This window comes from Nannospalax galili, unplaced genomic scaffold, assembly GCF_000622305.1.
Source record: "Nannospalax galili isolate Female #2095 unplaced genomic scaffold, S.galili_v1.0 scaffold976, whole genome shotgun sequence".
NCBI lineage: Eukaryota > Metazoa > Chordata > Mammalia > Rodentia > Spalacidae > Nannospalax > Nannospalax galili.
Window position 1 is genome coordinate 517,587 of NW_008339381.1, and position 13,995 is coordinate 531,581.

General features: G+C 42.8%; 1 protein-coding gene across 1 annotated transcript in view; it reads right to left on the reverse strand.

Moving 5' to 3' along the window:
- The window catches only part of Itga8 (integrin subunit alpha 8), a 215,974-nt gene extending 203,109 nt beyond the window's left edge, over positions 1-12,865 (reverse strand). Inside the window, exons 1-2 of the mRNA XM_008833886.3 lie at positions 12,424-12,865; positions 11,669-11,802 (exon numbers count right to left, since the gene is read on the reverse strand). Coding sequence (XP_008832108.1) covers positions 11,669-11,802; positions 12,424-12,629 — 340 coding nt within the window. The 5' untranslated portion in view covers positions 12,630-12,865. The remainder of the gene's footprint in view (positions 1-11,668; positions 11,803-12,423) is intronic.
- Positions 12,866-13,995: the final 1,130 nt, after the last annotated feature.

The window sequence follows — 13,995 nt, forward strand, 5'->3', positions numbered from 1 at the left end:
TCTTTTTTAAACGTTGGAACCTCATTTAATTTTATGTCTTATAGAGTTTATAATGAGTAAAAGATTGTATAAGCATAATAATTCATCTGTAAACCTAGAAATGTACAGCCAATTTTGAAAGAGATGTACCCTAGATCAGAAAAATTTTTTTGAATAGGTTAATGCTGTTGTAATGAAATGCTTCTTCTAATTAAAAAAAAATATTTCATTGAAAAAAAAAGTCATTCATATGAAAACTCATTCATATGAAAGTATATAAAAAGGCCCACCAAAAGGCCACCTGGAGGTTGTGTTCCAGGACAGCTGTAGAGGCTTAGGTCGCCCTATATACAATAATTTAGGATTTTTATATAATCTGTACAGGTCCTTCTATAAACTTTAAATTATTTCTAGATTACTTATAATTCCCAATACAATGTGAAAATTATGTAAATAGTTGTTATTTTGTGCTTTATAGGGATTAATGACAAGAAAAAGTGTTGGTGCTTGTTTTCAATACAGTCTTGTTTTTTTCTGTGAAAAAAAAATTATAGCTTTCCAGAGTAATGTTTCTAGATTCTTTGTTGGTTGGTCAGGTTGTTTGTTTGTTTGAGACAGGATCTCACTTTATAGCCAGGCTGGGCTCAAACTTACTATGTAGCTCAGACTAGCCTTGAACTTATGCTCATCCTGTCTCCTAAATGCTCTGATTACAGGTAGGCACCATCCTGTCCAGCTATATTTTTTGAGTTTTGACCTTTTGAAATTTTAGACTTAGATATTTTACAATTTAGTGATTTGGGTCTTTCGGGATTTCAGCATTTGGGATTATGTATGTTTAGATGTTTAGGAGGGTGGTTTGAGGGACTGTGGCCCAAACCCTATGTATTTGCCTACAGTCCCTCTGGTCTAATTGTCGATCCCTCTTTCCCTGACTTCCTTCTCTCAAGGTCACAGAACTTTCTCCATTGCCAAGTGCATTCACCCCTAGATTTTAACCCAGATTCCTGCACTCTAGAACACTCCTTCATTATGGGCCTCACTTAATTTAGGCCCTTGCTCAAATACAACCCCCTGCCCCGCAATGTAATTCTTTTGACTACTTGTGGTAGGCAAAATAATAGCCCCAGTGGGACTAGAAATAGGTTCTATAAGAAAGGAGAACTAAGAGCTTAAGAGTCTGATTCTCTCACTTATCAAGATGAACCCAAAGTAAGAACAGAGGTTCTTTAAAGCAGAAGGAGACAGAAAGGGAGGTCCTGAAGAGACCTATGGAGAAGAATGCAACCAACACTGCGAGCCTTAAAAATGGAAAAGGACCATCAGTCAGAGTTCGGGGCAGTATACGTTCTGGGAAAAGCAAAGAAACAGCTTTTCCCTAGAGCTTCCAAAAGGAACACAGCTCTGCCAAGATCTTGATTTTAGCCCAGGGAGATCTATTTTAGACGTGGACTTCCAGAGCTTACAATAATCAATTTGTGTTGTTTAAAGTCCTTCAAGTGTTAGTGTGCTATAGTTGCCATAGAAAGATACTGCTCTACCCAGTGCACATGTGTGTGTACGTACTCTGCCCTCTCTGTCCATGAGCATGTGTACACACACTACCCCTTCTCCATCACTCAGTCAGCCTTGCTGTACTTTTCCTAGCTTGTCATTGCTTTTCCTTGTATACCCTATAAGGGCAAGGCCAAGGGCTCTATTTGTGGCCATATGGCAGTCTAGAAGTTTTAACGTCTCTGAGTTTTATTTAAAACACTACTGTTCCCCCTAGATGACACTTTAGTAAGTGAATGTATTTTGGAATTGAAAGGTGATTTTAAAAGCAAAAGAGATTAGAATAGAGCTAGGGAGATGTTGTCAAGAGGGTTCTTGCCTTGCAAACATGAGAATGTGAGTTCAATTCCTAGAAGCTATGTCAAAAAAAAAAAAAAAAAAGCCAACTGTGACTGTCTCAAAACACACACACACATTTAAAAAAAAAAAAAAAGGCTGGAGAGATGGCTCATCAGTTAACAGCCTTTGCTGTTCTTATAGAAGACCAGGGTTCAAATTCCAGTGCCCACATGGCAACTAACAACCATTTGTGACTCCAGTTCCAAGGGATCTGATGCTGTCCTCTGCCCTCCACAGGCATTGCATGACACGGGTGCACTTCCACACCTGCAGGCATAACACTGATATACATAAAAAAATAAAAATAAATTTAAAAAACCCAACCAACCAGACAACCCCCCCTGAGGCATAACACATGAGGTTGGCATCTGACCTCTCCAGTACTAGGGTTAGAAACAATGTTTCGCTGCGCCCACCTTTTTATGTGGGTGCCAGGAACCAAATTCAGGTCCTGTGCTTGCTAATCTTTCCAGTTCCCAAATAGTTTTAATCACGTTTCCCAGACAGCCTCTTCTCTCACTTCCTTTCCTGTACTCTTCAAAAGTTGTAGCTATAGTTTTGAACTTGTTAAATTAACATTAAAACAGAAGTATCTTCTCATATTAATGCTGATTCTTTGTAGACTTCATTTTTATGGTTATATCATAATTAATTGTATGACTTATGCTATTAACTTAGTTGAATATTCATATTTAAGCTGTTCACTATATATATGTATATATATATGTCTTTTTGAGACAGGGTTTCCCTGTAGCCCCAGCTCTCCTGGAACTCACTATGTAGACCAGGCTGGCCTTAAACTCACAGAGATCTGCCTGCCTCTGCCTCCCGAGTGCTGGGATTAAAGGCGTGCACCACCACGCCTGGCAGTTCACAATATTTTTTAGTCTTATGCTCCCTTTTTCCCATAAATGGATGTGTAACAACTTTAGAGTTTCAGAAATATAAGGAGAAGGGAAAAGTATCAGGAAGTCATTACTGGAAGATAAGATGTTCTGGGTGATTAAGGAAGAGGCCAGAAAACACAGTCCAGAGAGTGGGAACATGTTTGTGATGAGGGAAAAGCTGTACTATATACTGTATGGGGGCGATAAGTTGGGCATGCAGTGTGGCAAGAGGCTGGCTTAGGATGGAATCATCTAGGTCAAATTCAGAATGTGACAATGGAGGCAGCTAAAATTGAGCCATAGCCTGGCTATTGGGAGTTGGTTTCTATCACTAGATGCAGGGTGAGATGTTGTGTTACAGCATGGGTTAGAGGGAGTCCTTGAATAAACTCACTTCTGTAAAATGTTATGTGCCTTTCTCTCTAATCTCAGTGTGTCCTGGAAATCAGGGCAGATTGATAAAGAAGTTTTTACAGTAGCTGGAGAGATGGCTCAACAGTTAAGAGACTGGCTGCTCTTGCAGAGGATCCAGGTTCAGTTCCCAGCACCCACACAGCAGCTAACAATTGTCCATAACTCTGGTTCCAGGGGATCTGACACTCTCTTCTGGCCTCTTTGAGCAGTGCACACACATGGTGCACTTTCACACATGCATGCAAAATACTCATATACATAAAATAATAAATACATCTCAATTTTTAAAAGAAAAATTTTAAAAAGCTTTTGCTCTATCATATTCAAGTCTGTGCCCATATGTCAAATACCAGAGCTCATGAAAAAAATTGACCTGAAAGCACAAAGTGCATGCCATGCTGAGCAGTTGCACTCATTTTAATATTTAAAACCATGTGCTTGGAATGAGAACTTAGCTTGGTGACTACCAATAAGGGGTCCCACATCTGAATTTCATAAGCATGGAGGAGTGACACATTAGACCACTTAAATGCATAGATACAATCTTATTAAACATGATTTCTGTCCAATGACCACTCTCTTACCAAATACATTGTGAACGTATTAGCCTTTATTTAAAGAATGACGAGGAAGGTCCTAAATGGTGATGTAATTACTCACCCTCATGCAGAAGTAGCCTTACCCTCTTCATTCACAAGACATATTCTTACCCTTCTCAGTTTTATTAGACAAAACTTGCCATAGCCTAAAGAGCTTAGTGGTATGATAGAAAACCAAATTTTGTCGTACCAAATACATAACTTTATTGCATTTTCTATAGAGCTGTTTTCCTCTTTGTCTTCTCATTTTGTTTCTATTACAGTAAAATGCACTCTTAGCTCTTAGCAGATTTCGACAGTCACATATAATCACATCGCCACCAGGATACAGAAAGGTCTACCGTGCTCCCTCAATTCCCTTGCGCTGTCCCTTTAAAGTCAGCTCCTCTGTCACAATCATTTTGATAAGGATTATTTTTGTAATCTATACCTTATCTTCACTAAAACAATCTGAAGGGTAAAGGATCATTTTTAGCAATGTTTATGGATCTAGAAATGTTTCTCATTTTGATATACTTTTGGAGTGCTACACTAACATCAAAGACCCAAATGTTGGCCTTTCTGCATGACTGAGATTGAACTCCGTGCCTTCCAGACTATCATCTGAGATCTGCCTGTCTGCAATTCATAGCAGCCCATAATTGGTGTAAGAGGTAGAATGTTTTAAATATAAACTACTTATTGTTGAATCACAATTTGCTTGCCTACCTTAAATCTCTTTATAACACAGGCTAGAATGGAGATTATTTTTAATCTATTTAGGATCCCCTGTGTATATCTATAGGTATATCTAGGTATATCTATACCTTGCAGATAGATAGACATATGTTTTCAGTAAGCTTGTATTGAAATTGAATTTTGAAAAGTTAAGTATTATCTTTAAATGTACTAAACGTGCTTGCTGGTTAAAAGATGAATGAATGCTTTTAATGAAATCTGTCATTAGGTTTCTGTCTCTCTCCCAGTAAGATCTATGTTTGTATATGTGGATGGTGTCAGGTGGGGCAGAGATCTCAGTAGTGCTGGCCAGACTCCTCATCACCATGGGGATGCAGGACTCTTTCTACACAGGTCTGCAAGAGCACCTCTCAACTAGTCAGCTTAAATGTCAAAGTGCACTTTTCTTCTTTCAAAATAACTGTAAAAATCTTTTCGCTATTTCTCCCAGAATGCTGCAGCTGCTGCCTGGAGTGTTCTTGCCAAGAACCGGGGCGCCTGTTCCCTCACACAGATTTCCAGTTTCTTGAAAGAATTTTGCAGATTAAGCAACAGGCACCTAATATTCATACTACTCAACTAGCCATGGAGCAGATCTGTTTCCCATTTCTAGTTGGAGTTTCAAGGACTTCCTTTTTCTAATTGCTTCCTCCCCTGGCTGCTGAGCACTGTAGGGTCTGAGGCCTCCTCCTTTCTCCTATTAAGACTCAGTTGTGTTCTGTTGCATGGATGGCTGGGTCACTGGAGATTCCTTTAGGGATGGATAGTGGGTGTCTCTGTGAGGCCCGTGTATAGGTGCATGGTAGTTATCAGGAATTGCTCACAGGAAAAGTAAAGGGTCAAATTAATGACCCTCAATCACTCAGAACGAGCTTGTGGAAGAGGAAGATTTCTGCATATATAGTCATATACTTATGCCCTCCTGCATTTCACTGCATATATATTCCTGCATATATTTATTCTGTACATATTTATGTGTATGGATTTCATCTACATATACACTTCTGAGTAGTAAAACTTCCTTTACTTACAGCATTTTATTTATTTATTTGAATGGTGATAGGAACCTAACCCAATGCCTCCTTCAAGCTAGTAAAGCACTCTCCCAATGAGCTATATCTTGGTCGTCATCATCATCATCATCATCATCATCTTCCCATGCTGGGGACTGAACCTAGGGCCTCACATATTAGGCAAGTACTCTACTCCTGAGCTATATCATCACACTCCCTTTGTTTCTTTATTTTAAAGCTGGGTCTCACACAGTTGTCCAAGCTACATTTGAACTCACTCTGTAGCCCATGCAGACTTTGAACTGGTGCCCTTCCTGCCCCAGGCTTCCAAGTAGCTGGAATTATAGGTCTGCACCACCACTCCTGGCTCCATTATGGATTATTCAAAAGAGTAGACTATCACTGGGTTTCCTTTCCCATTTTTAATTTTCCTTCCAGTTGAACTCACTGGAGTGCAGATTTCTGCTCTTCCTTAGTCCTATCACATTTTATATTACATCCTCTGTCATTTACTGTGACCTACATTTTCCTTTCTCTTTGTTCCTGAACAAAACATGGAGTGGGGGGTAGGGAGGCTGGAAAAGGCAAGACTTCTGTGACCAATATGTTTCTTACCCCTCACATGAGGAAAAGAGCACAGCCCACACTATCATAAAAAACAAGCAAGTCTCAGAGACACAGGCAGGTGCCAAGAGCTGCTTCTTGTGGGCTCAGTCAACACAAAAGAAAACAGACCCCCCCCCCAAAAAAAACAAAGGCTTCTGCTGGCCAAGCCCAATCCCACCAAAAGATCTTGCCATTCTAGAGCTTTAAAACGTCTGAATCCTAAGATTTTGATTTTTTTCTTCTATTCATGTCTTTTCTTTCTCACAAAGATGCTAAATTAAGGCCAGGCAAGCTGTCAGAAGACTTCTGAATCTCAGCAGCACCTCCCACCTTTTCCTGTTCCCATTCTCCTGTGGGTCTGAAATTGTGAGTGGAGTCCAGCCACTGACCACTGTTATTAGTGCTGTGATAACTGTCATCATTTGTTAGCACGTACCATTAGTTTTCTCCTCCAAATGTGTCACTTGAGCATCAAAAACAATCAAATATTTTCTGGATGATGCTTGGTTACTAATATCACTATCTGCTCTTTCACGATTTCAAAATCAAGGTGTCTTTCATTCTTTCCATCTTTTATCAGAAGGATTATAAACTGATGATCTTTATTTTATTCACATATTGTGAAATGTGGAGGAAAAACAAATTAATGTTGGGGTGGGCTTTGCAGTGTGAGACATGCATGTGGTCGATGTGAGGTTTGCAGTTGTGTGTAAGACAGGGCATGGTTTAGAGGCAGTATGAGACATGCATGTGGTCGATGTGGGGTTTGCAGTTATGTGTAAGACAGGGCACGGTTTAGAGGCAAAGGGGAAGGAAATCACTTGGGTGAATGGAAGGAAATTCATCCCATTGAAGTAAGAGGTAGGAAGAAAACGGGACGAGAGAAGTCCTTCTCTGAAATGACTTGATTTTGTACAGAGCAGCAAAATTACCTGCTCTTTGCACCTCCCCCACTACCATATGCTTCTTTCAAATTCCCCTTTTCTGAACTTGAAAGGACCAGCGCTTAATCGTATTCATGTATTCGAAGTGTTGGGCTAGTGGTTTTGTATTTATCATGAGATGCAGTGAAACAGAAATCCAATATGATTGATGAGGTGAAAATAAAATGATTGGTTAGTGGAAAGAATTAAGTTAACAGGTAACTTTACAAGAGGCAGTTGGTCTTAAATAAATCAAGGTACAAGATCACAGACAGGTTCAGGGACTAAAGTACATGCCTGGGTACCTCAGTGTCTATCTAGGCTGGGAAAATTCAGTAGGTTACACCAACAAGAGACTCAATGGAAGACACCTCAGGGCTTGAACAGGGGAAGCAACTTCACTAAAAGGTCACATTTTCTAGAATGTCTTGCATTTAGGTATAGTAGTAAAATTAGACAGGGTGAAAGACAGGGAACACCACAGATAGTGCTATAGAGGAAACCAGCAATATCGTACGTGCACACGCACACCTGACATATCACACACTGTTCTGCCGCTGCTGCTTCATAGATTACCTCAGGCACAGCCTATACTTTCTCTTCCTGTTGACAGGGCCAGTCCATTGCTGACACCCAATAGGGAATAACTTGGGAGCCAGACCCTGAGTGGAGAATCAATGGAAGCTTAAATAAACCAGGGACATTATGGCCCATAATTTTCATCAAAATACACCTGCTTCTAATCCTCTGCTTTCTTACCAAAACTGCTTCTTCATTTCAGCCTCTCTGAGGAAGACATTTACATTGGGATTTGTAGAGTCAATGCAGAGACAGAGGAAAGGGAGAGAAGGTGAACAGTGCTTCCTGGGCTCCGTGGGACCCAGTCAAGATGCGCACTTTTACTCTAAGAAGACCAACCTTCTCCTCCTTTCCAGAGGAAGGCAGTAGGCAGCCTATCACAAGTCTGCCGCTGTAAGGTCATGGTCACACCTTTGATGTTGGTTTCTTTATTCATAAAATAAGTTTTACGTAGTTGCTTGTGTTATAGATTGGAAATAATGAGCACAAAGGGGCTGATATGCAGTTGTCATCAGTTACTGTAATGCATCTGGCAACACTGGCCGCAAGACCCAAAGTCGGCAAGGTCTGTCTCCACCTTTCAGCCTTGGGTCCGACGTTCCCCTCTACCCACAGAGCTGACGCTCAAGTTGGAACTAGCCCTACTGGCTCTTGCTGTCTCCTCTTTCCCTTCATGGCTTTGCATCACACTGCAGCTACTGGACTGGCTAAAGCAGCAGGACAGATAAGGTCCTGAGCATCACCACCCACTCAGGACCACACACCTGAGCTCTGGGCGCTAAGCTCCTTCCTCTCCTGTTTCCAATAGCAAAAAAAAGGTTTCTGGGCCCACAGTACCCCCTCATGGCTGACATGGGGAATTTTCTTTTCCCAGAGATGTCTGTCTTCTTGCTCAGCCTGTCATATAGGTCACTGAACTGTTCATTTCAGCCTGAACCCTTTACATTTCTCTCAAAGTCTCTGCAACCTTTCCTGCCTCATTGCTTATGAAATACTGCTCCTCCTCTTCCTCTTCCTCTTCCTCCCTCTCTTCTTCCTCCGGGGAGCTCAATCCATAGAGTGCATTCTGTGTAAGCATGAGGCTCTGAGTTTGATACCTAACACCCATGTTAAAAGGGTGGGGCATGCCTATAATCCCAGTTCTGGGAAGGCAGAGACAGACGGATCCCTGGGGCTTAGTGGAAAGGCAGTTTAGCCAAATCCAGGAGATCCAGGTTCAGTGAAGAATCCTGTCTTAGAAAAATAAGGTGGAGGGTGAGGACTGTAGACCTTTGGCCTTCAGATACACCTGACTATACATGCATGTGTACACGAACATGTACACACATGAACAAGTACACACACCAAGAAAATCTTGTGCAATTGTTTCAGGAGGAACTATTTCTTTCTTCCTTTCATTCCTTCACTTTTTCCTATTTATGAATCATCAAATTATTATGATTATGGCTGAAAAGTATACTAGTAAGATGTACCTCTTGTCTATCAAGAAAGAAAAGCTATACATTTAGGGGCCAGGGCTGTAGTTCAGTAGTAAAGCATTTACCTAGTATATGAAAGGCCCAGGGTTTGATTTCTAGTCCCACAGAAAACAAAACAAAAACCCTCTATTCATTTATAAGGTAGAGTATAGAACCACCCTCATTAACCAAACACCCACGGAGACGTCCTGCTGTGGCTTTGAGAAGTGTACGAGTGTACAAAAGAGCCACCTACCCTACGTCTTTCTCCAGGTTACACTGGTCTTTTCCTGATAGTATTTTCCTACTTATGTAACTGCCAAAATGGTCCTAGCTTGTTCCCTACTGATCCATTCAGCTGCAATATGGGTTAAGTGCATTCCTGTGGGCTATTCTGGAAATCAAAACACAATCTTTCAGCATTAGTTTTCTATGGAAAGTGAATTCAAAGCCCCAAACAAATGCTTTAGAGTGAACACTGGAAAATACTATCTATCGTAATTTAATATGGAAAGTTTTGTCTAAGACATTTAAAAGTCACATTGATGCCTGGATTCTGTGAGTTTTATCTATTGAATCATGACATCACCTGAAATTAGCACTTACAAAGCTATTCAGGTATGATTTATCTGGACAGACATTGATTCTTTTGGGAAAAAAATAACATTACCTTCATCTTGATTTGACACATTATGAGATGTTCTAGTAGGTCATTAAATTCATTTCCATGAGTAGAGATTGCTACTTGGTGATAAAACATGAAACATGTCTCAAAATATAAATGCTTCTTTTCCTGAATGTAAATCCAAATAATTCAAATGATTTGTATTTTTTATGTGCCATGGTCTGAGTTTAAATTATTTAAAAAATTATTTGGAAGCCAGGCATGATAGTGAATGCCTTTAGTCCCAGCACTCGGGAGGCAGGCAGATCTCTGTGAGTTCAAGGCCAGTCTGATCTACATAGTGAGTTCTAGGACAGCTGGGGCTACAGGGAGACCCTGTCTCAAAAAGACAAAACAACAACAACAACAACAAAGGTCAATCATTTGGGTGAGAATCATTAAAATGGAGTTAATTTCATGCCATATGATCAAATCTTCCTTGAAGGAAGTTTATTCCTTTGTGTGTGTGTGGTATAAGCTTGTGCTCTCAAGTGTGTGCAGGTTTTACCCACGTGGGCACTGGTGGAGGCCAGAGTTTCACGTTGGGATGTCCTCTGCCTCAATGGCTTCTCAGCCTTATTTTTGAGACAGGTTCTCTCAGTGAACTTGGTGCTCACTGTTTTGGCTAGACTGGTTGGGCAGCAAGCCCCTGGAATCTACCCGTTTGCCCCACCCAATCCTGGGGCACCAGGTATGCCTTGCTATGCCCAGTTTTTATGTGAGGACAGTGGATTTGAACTCAGGTCCTCATGAATTCACAGCAAACACTTAGCCCACTCTTGCATCTCCCTAGCCCTAGAAGTTTTCTTAAACTAGGGATCGTAAGACTTCACTAATATCTAATTAGATTATTTCTGTCAAAACAGGTTTAATTTAGTTGTTAAACTTAAATTTTAAAGTAAAAACTTAAAAACCTGGTATGAAACAACTGAATTATTTAATGAAATAATGAATAAACTATTGTGTCCATAGATGGGTATAAAAACACAATTTCAAAATGCTTCTATAAGACACTTTCTTAATTGAGTCATAATTCAAGGTAATGGTTGCATACTTTCTCTTTAAAATGATTTCCATACTCACAGTACTGAAATTGTTTTCTCTTTAACACAAATGATACAAATTAAAGCTATAAATACACAGCACCCAATCCATTTTTAAAAATCCTGTGAAAATGGACACTGTACATTAATTCTAGATGACCACTAAGAGAAAAACCATGAGGAAATCAAGAATGATGTAATACAATAACTATGCCTTGCACAGGGTATTTTAAATGACCATCCCTCAAATCCTGGTATTTGATCTGATGTATTTTTATTTTTCCCTGATAATATGCATCACTTGAATGTTAAAGTTTTAGTGATACAAATTAAAACCCTCAGTAATAATGTTTTCAAAAGCATTATGTTTAAATTATTTTCTCAGAACCCGAAGAGAAAACACTAGAGGAAACATAACCAGACTGAATTGCTTAAAATGTATTTTCCCTTTAATTAAATAAGAAACATCTGTCTAGGGATTTTGGAAATGAATGTAATCCATCCACACTCTGCCTGTAGTAGTTTGCATCCAATGTCCAATATTTTGAAAAAAAAAAATCCTTTCTTTCTGTAAAGAATTAAAACAGGAACATGGAGTGGCGTCTGGGTCTACTGCAGGGAAGTCTAGCCTCTGGAGCTGGAATGAAGGCTTTTCCCAGATCTGTATTTGGGGAAGAACCGGATTCTCTCTGTAGTCAAGGCTGTAACTCTCTATTCCTCCCAAATATCCATTCACCCTAAAAGTACTCGTCCCTGGACAGTAAGGAAACACGTTACCAGAAGCAACCCAAACCCTTGCATTGGCAAAAGGAGTGCAAAGAAAGTACAAAGTCGCCACCGGGATGGCTCTGGCTCTTCCAAAGAGGGCCCACCGTCCGGAATAGCGTCACTTACTGGTGGTGTCAAACGGGATCTGCTTGCATTGTATGGACCCCTGTGCTGGCCACGGACAGTAATAGACAGCTCCGCCCTCCACGATATCCGGCTGGCTGGTGTTGGCTTTGGGCGCTCCCACCAAGACACTGGCTCTGCAAAAGGGTTGGAGAAGGTCACTCCTTGGGGATCATAAAAGTGTACGCATGCAGTTCAGTCTGTAGCGACATGCCCACTGGACTGGAGTAGGGGTGGAGGACAGAAACGGGCTTACAATGGGGGGGGGGGCTGTCAAATTTGATTTCCTCTTTGGAAACCTATGAGCACCAGAAACCTTATTTTTGGAAGAGGGTCTAAGTGGTCCTAAAATCTCTAGCTGGAGCTAAGTGGAGACAGTGTGATGGGGAAAAGCAGAGGACCAACCCCCACAAGCACTTGAGCCTGGGGCTCTTAGTTGTTAAGCACTTCAACTCGGTAGAAACAGCCCATGTTGTGGTCCTTGCTCTAATTGGGCTTGAGTCTGTTCGGTCCCATTCTCTCTTTGTAGGATGCCCCTTTCAACCCGGACAAGCCAAACGGCGCGGCTTCAATTCAAGGCTCACAGGCACATCTAGCATGAGCCAGGAGAGAAGATGCCGCTGGCCAGAGGGGAGAGAAGTGTCCGAGTGGACAGCGGGCTGGGATCTCAGACACCCCTTCCTCCAGGCTGTGGGGACAGAGAACGGACCAATGAGTCGGCTTGTTCACGCGCGCACGCCACCCCAGCAGTGACTTACGTGCGAGCATCAGGCATGTGGAAGTCCAGTGCGTAGCCGAAGTAGCTGCCCTCGGGGCCGCTGTACACCGTGAGCTTGTCCACGTCCAAGTTGAAAGCCAGCGACGCGGGGTACCACAGCATCCCCAGCGCGGCGGAGACGCAGCACAGGCGCGCTAGCGGGGATACCCGGCTCCCCGGGGGACTGCGGAGGGCCCAGCGAGACATCGCCGTCCGCCCCGTGGGCTGCTCACCCGGGAGCGGGAGCCGTGGAGCCCGGGGGACAAAGGCCTGGCCGTCCCCAGATGCCCGCGTCGTCCCGGGTCAGTGCGCGCGGCGCGTCCGGGTGACAGTCCTGGCGTCTGGTCCCGACCGCCTGCCCTGCGGCTCAGGTTCGGCGGCGCGGCTCTGCCCCTTCCCCGGCGGGCGGGGGCACTGAGCGCTCGCGGCGCCCCCTAGCGGCGGCTCCCCAGTCTGCAGTCCGGAGTCCGCTGGTCCCCGCCCGCGGAGGCGCCATAGGGCTGCTGGGCTTCTATAGCAGTTGCAATCTCAAGGACCATCTGAGTCTCCTCCTCCGCACCTCAAGCTATTGTTTGGAGGAAACCCGGCTCCACACAGGGCAGGGGTTTCCTCATTTCCCACGATTGCGCAGCTCGGATGGAAGCCTGGGAAACTGAACCCCATCTCCAGACAGAATAAAGCAGTCATCTGGGCATCACCTCTACACCCTGAAGAATCTGATTCAGGGTCAATGCTTTCTTCCTCTGAATGAGGTCATCGAAATGTAACAATCCTCTCCTCCCTGGATCCTGCAGAGGCACTAATAGTGAAAGCCTGTAGAGTTTGCTCAGTCTTTTTCAAAGGCATCTCGGGTATATTGAATGACTTGGTAGTAAATCTCAACCTTGTGTGGTGATGAAGACTCAAAGGGAGGAATGCCGCAGTTCACAGTTTATGAAAGCAGGGTTTGAAGGTGTGGGTTGGAATCAGCAGGAGTTCCAACGTCAGTTGCAACCCACGGATATTAATGATTGACCTAGCTTCAAGGAATCAGCAGGTGGGTGGAGAAAAGAAACGTGGTATAAATGTCCTTACCTAATATACAAGCTTCCCGGAACATAGGCTTAGTGCTTCAACGATTTGAAGCTGAGGTCAAGCAGACTTTGAGAGTAGATTAGACGCAGAAGAGAGGGACCTGGTTGCACATGCCTGAGGTCCATGCACTCAAGAGGCTAAGGCAGGGGGATCATGAGCTCGAGGACAGCCTGGGCTAACATAAGTTCAAAGCCAGCCTGAGACTTTGTTTAAAATAAGAAGTAAAGTAGTGGCAGAAGAGGTGTACCGTTTAAGGAGATTTGTTGGCAAATAGAGATTTAGGCAGGAATCTGAGTAGGGGACTTGGAGTTGGACTTTTTAGGAGACGATGAGGGAGCAGTGAAGACACAAAACGTGGGGTTAAACGATTGTGCACGGGATTGGGATAAAAGGAGTGAATTAAGAGGTGGTGGGAAATGGGGCTAGATGGACCTTCTGAGACCCAGGACCGAATTACAGGAATCTGTGTGGCGGCAGAAGGATCCAGTTCTGGGGTAGA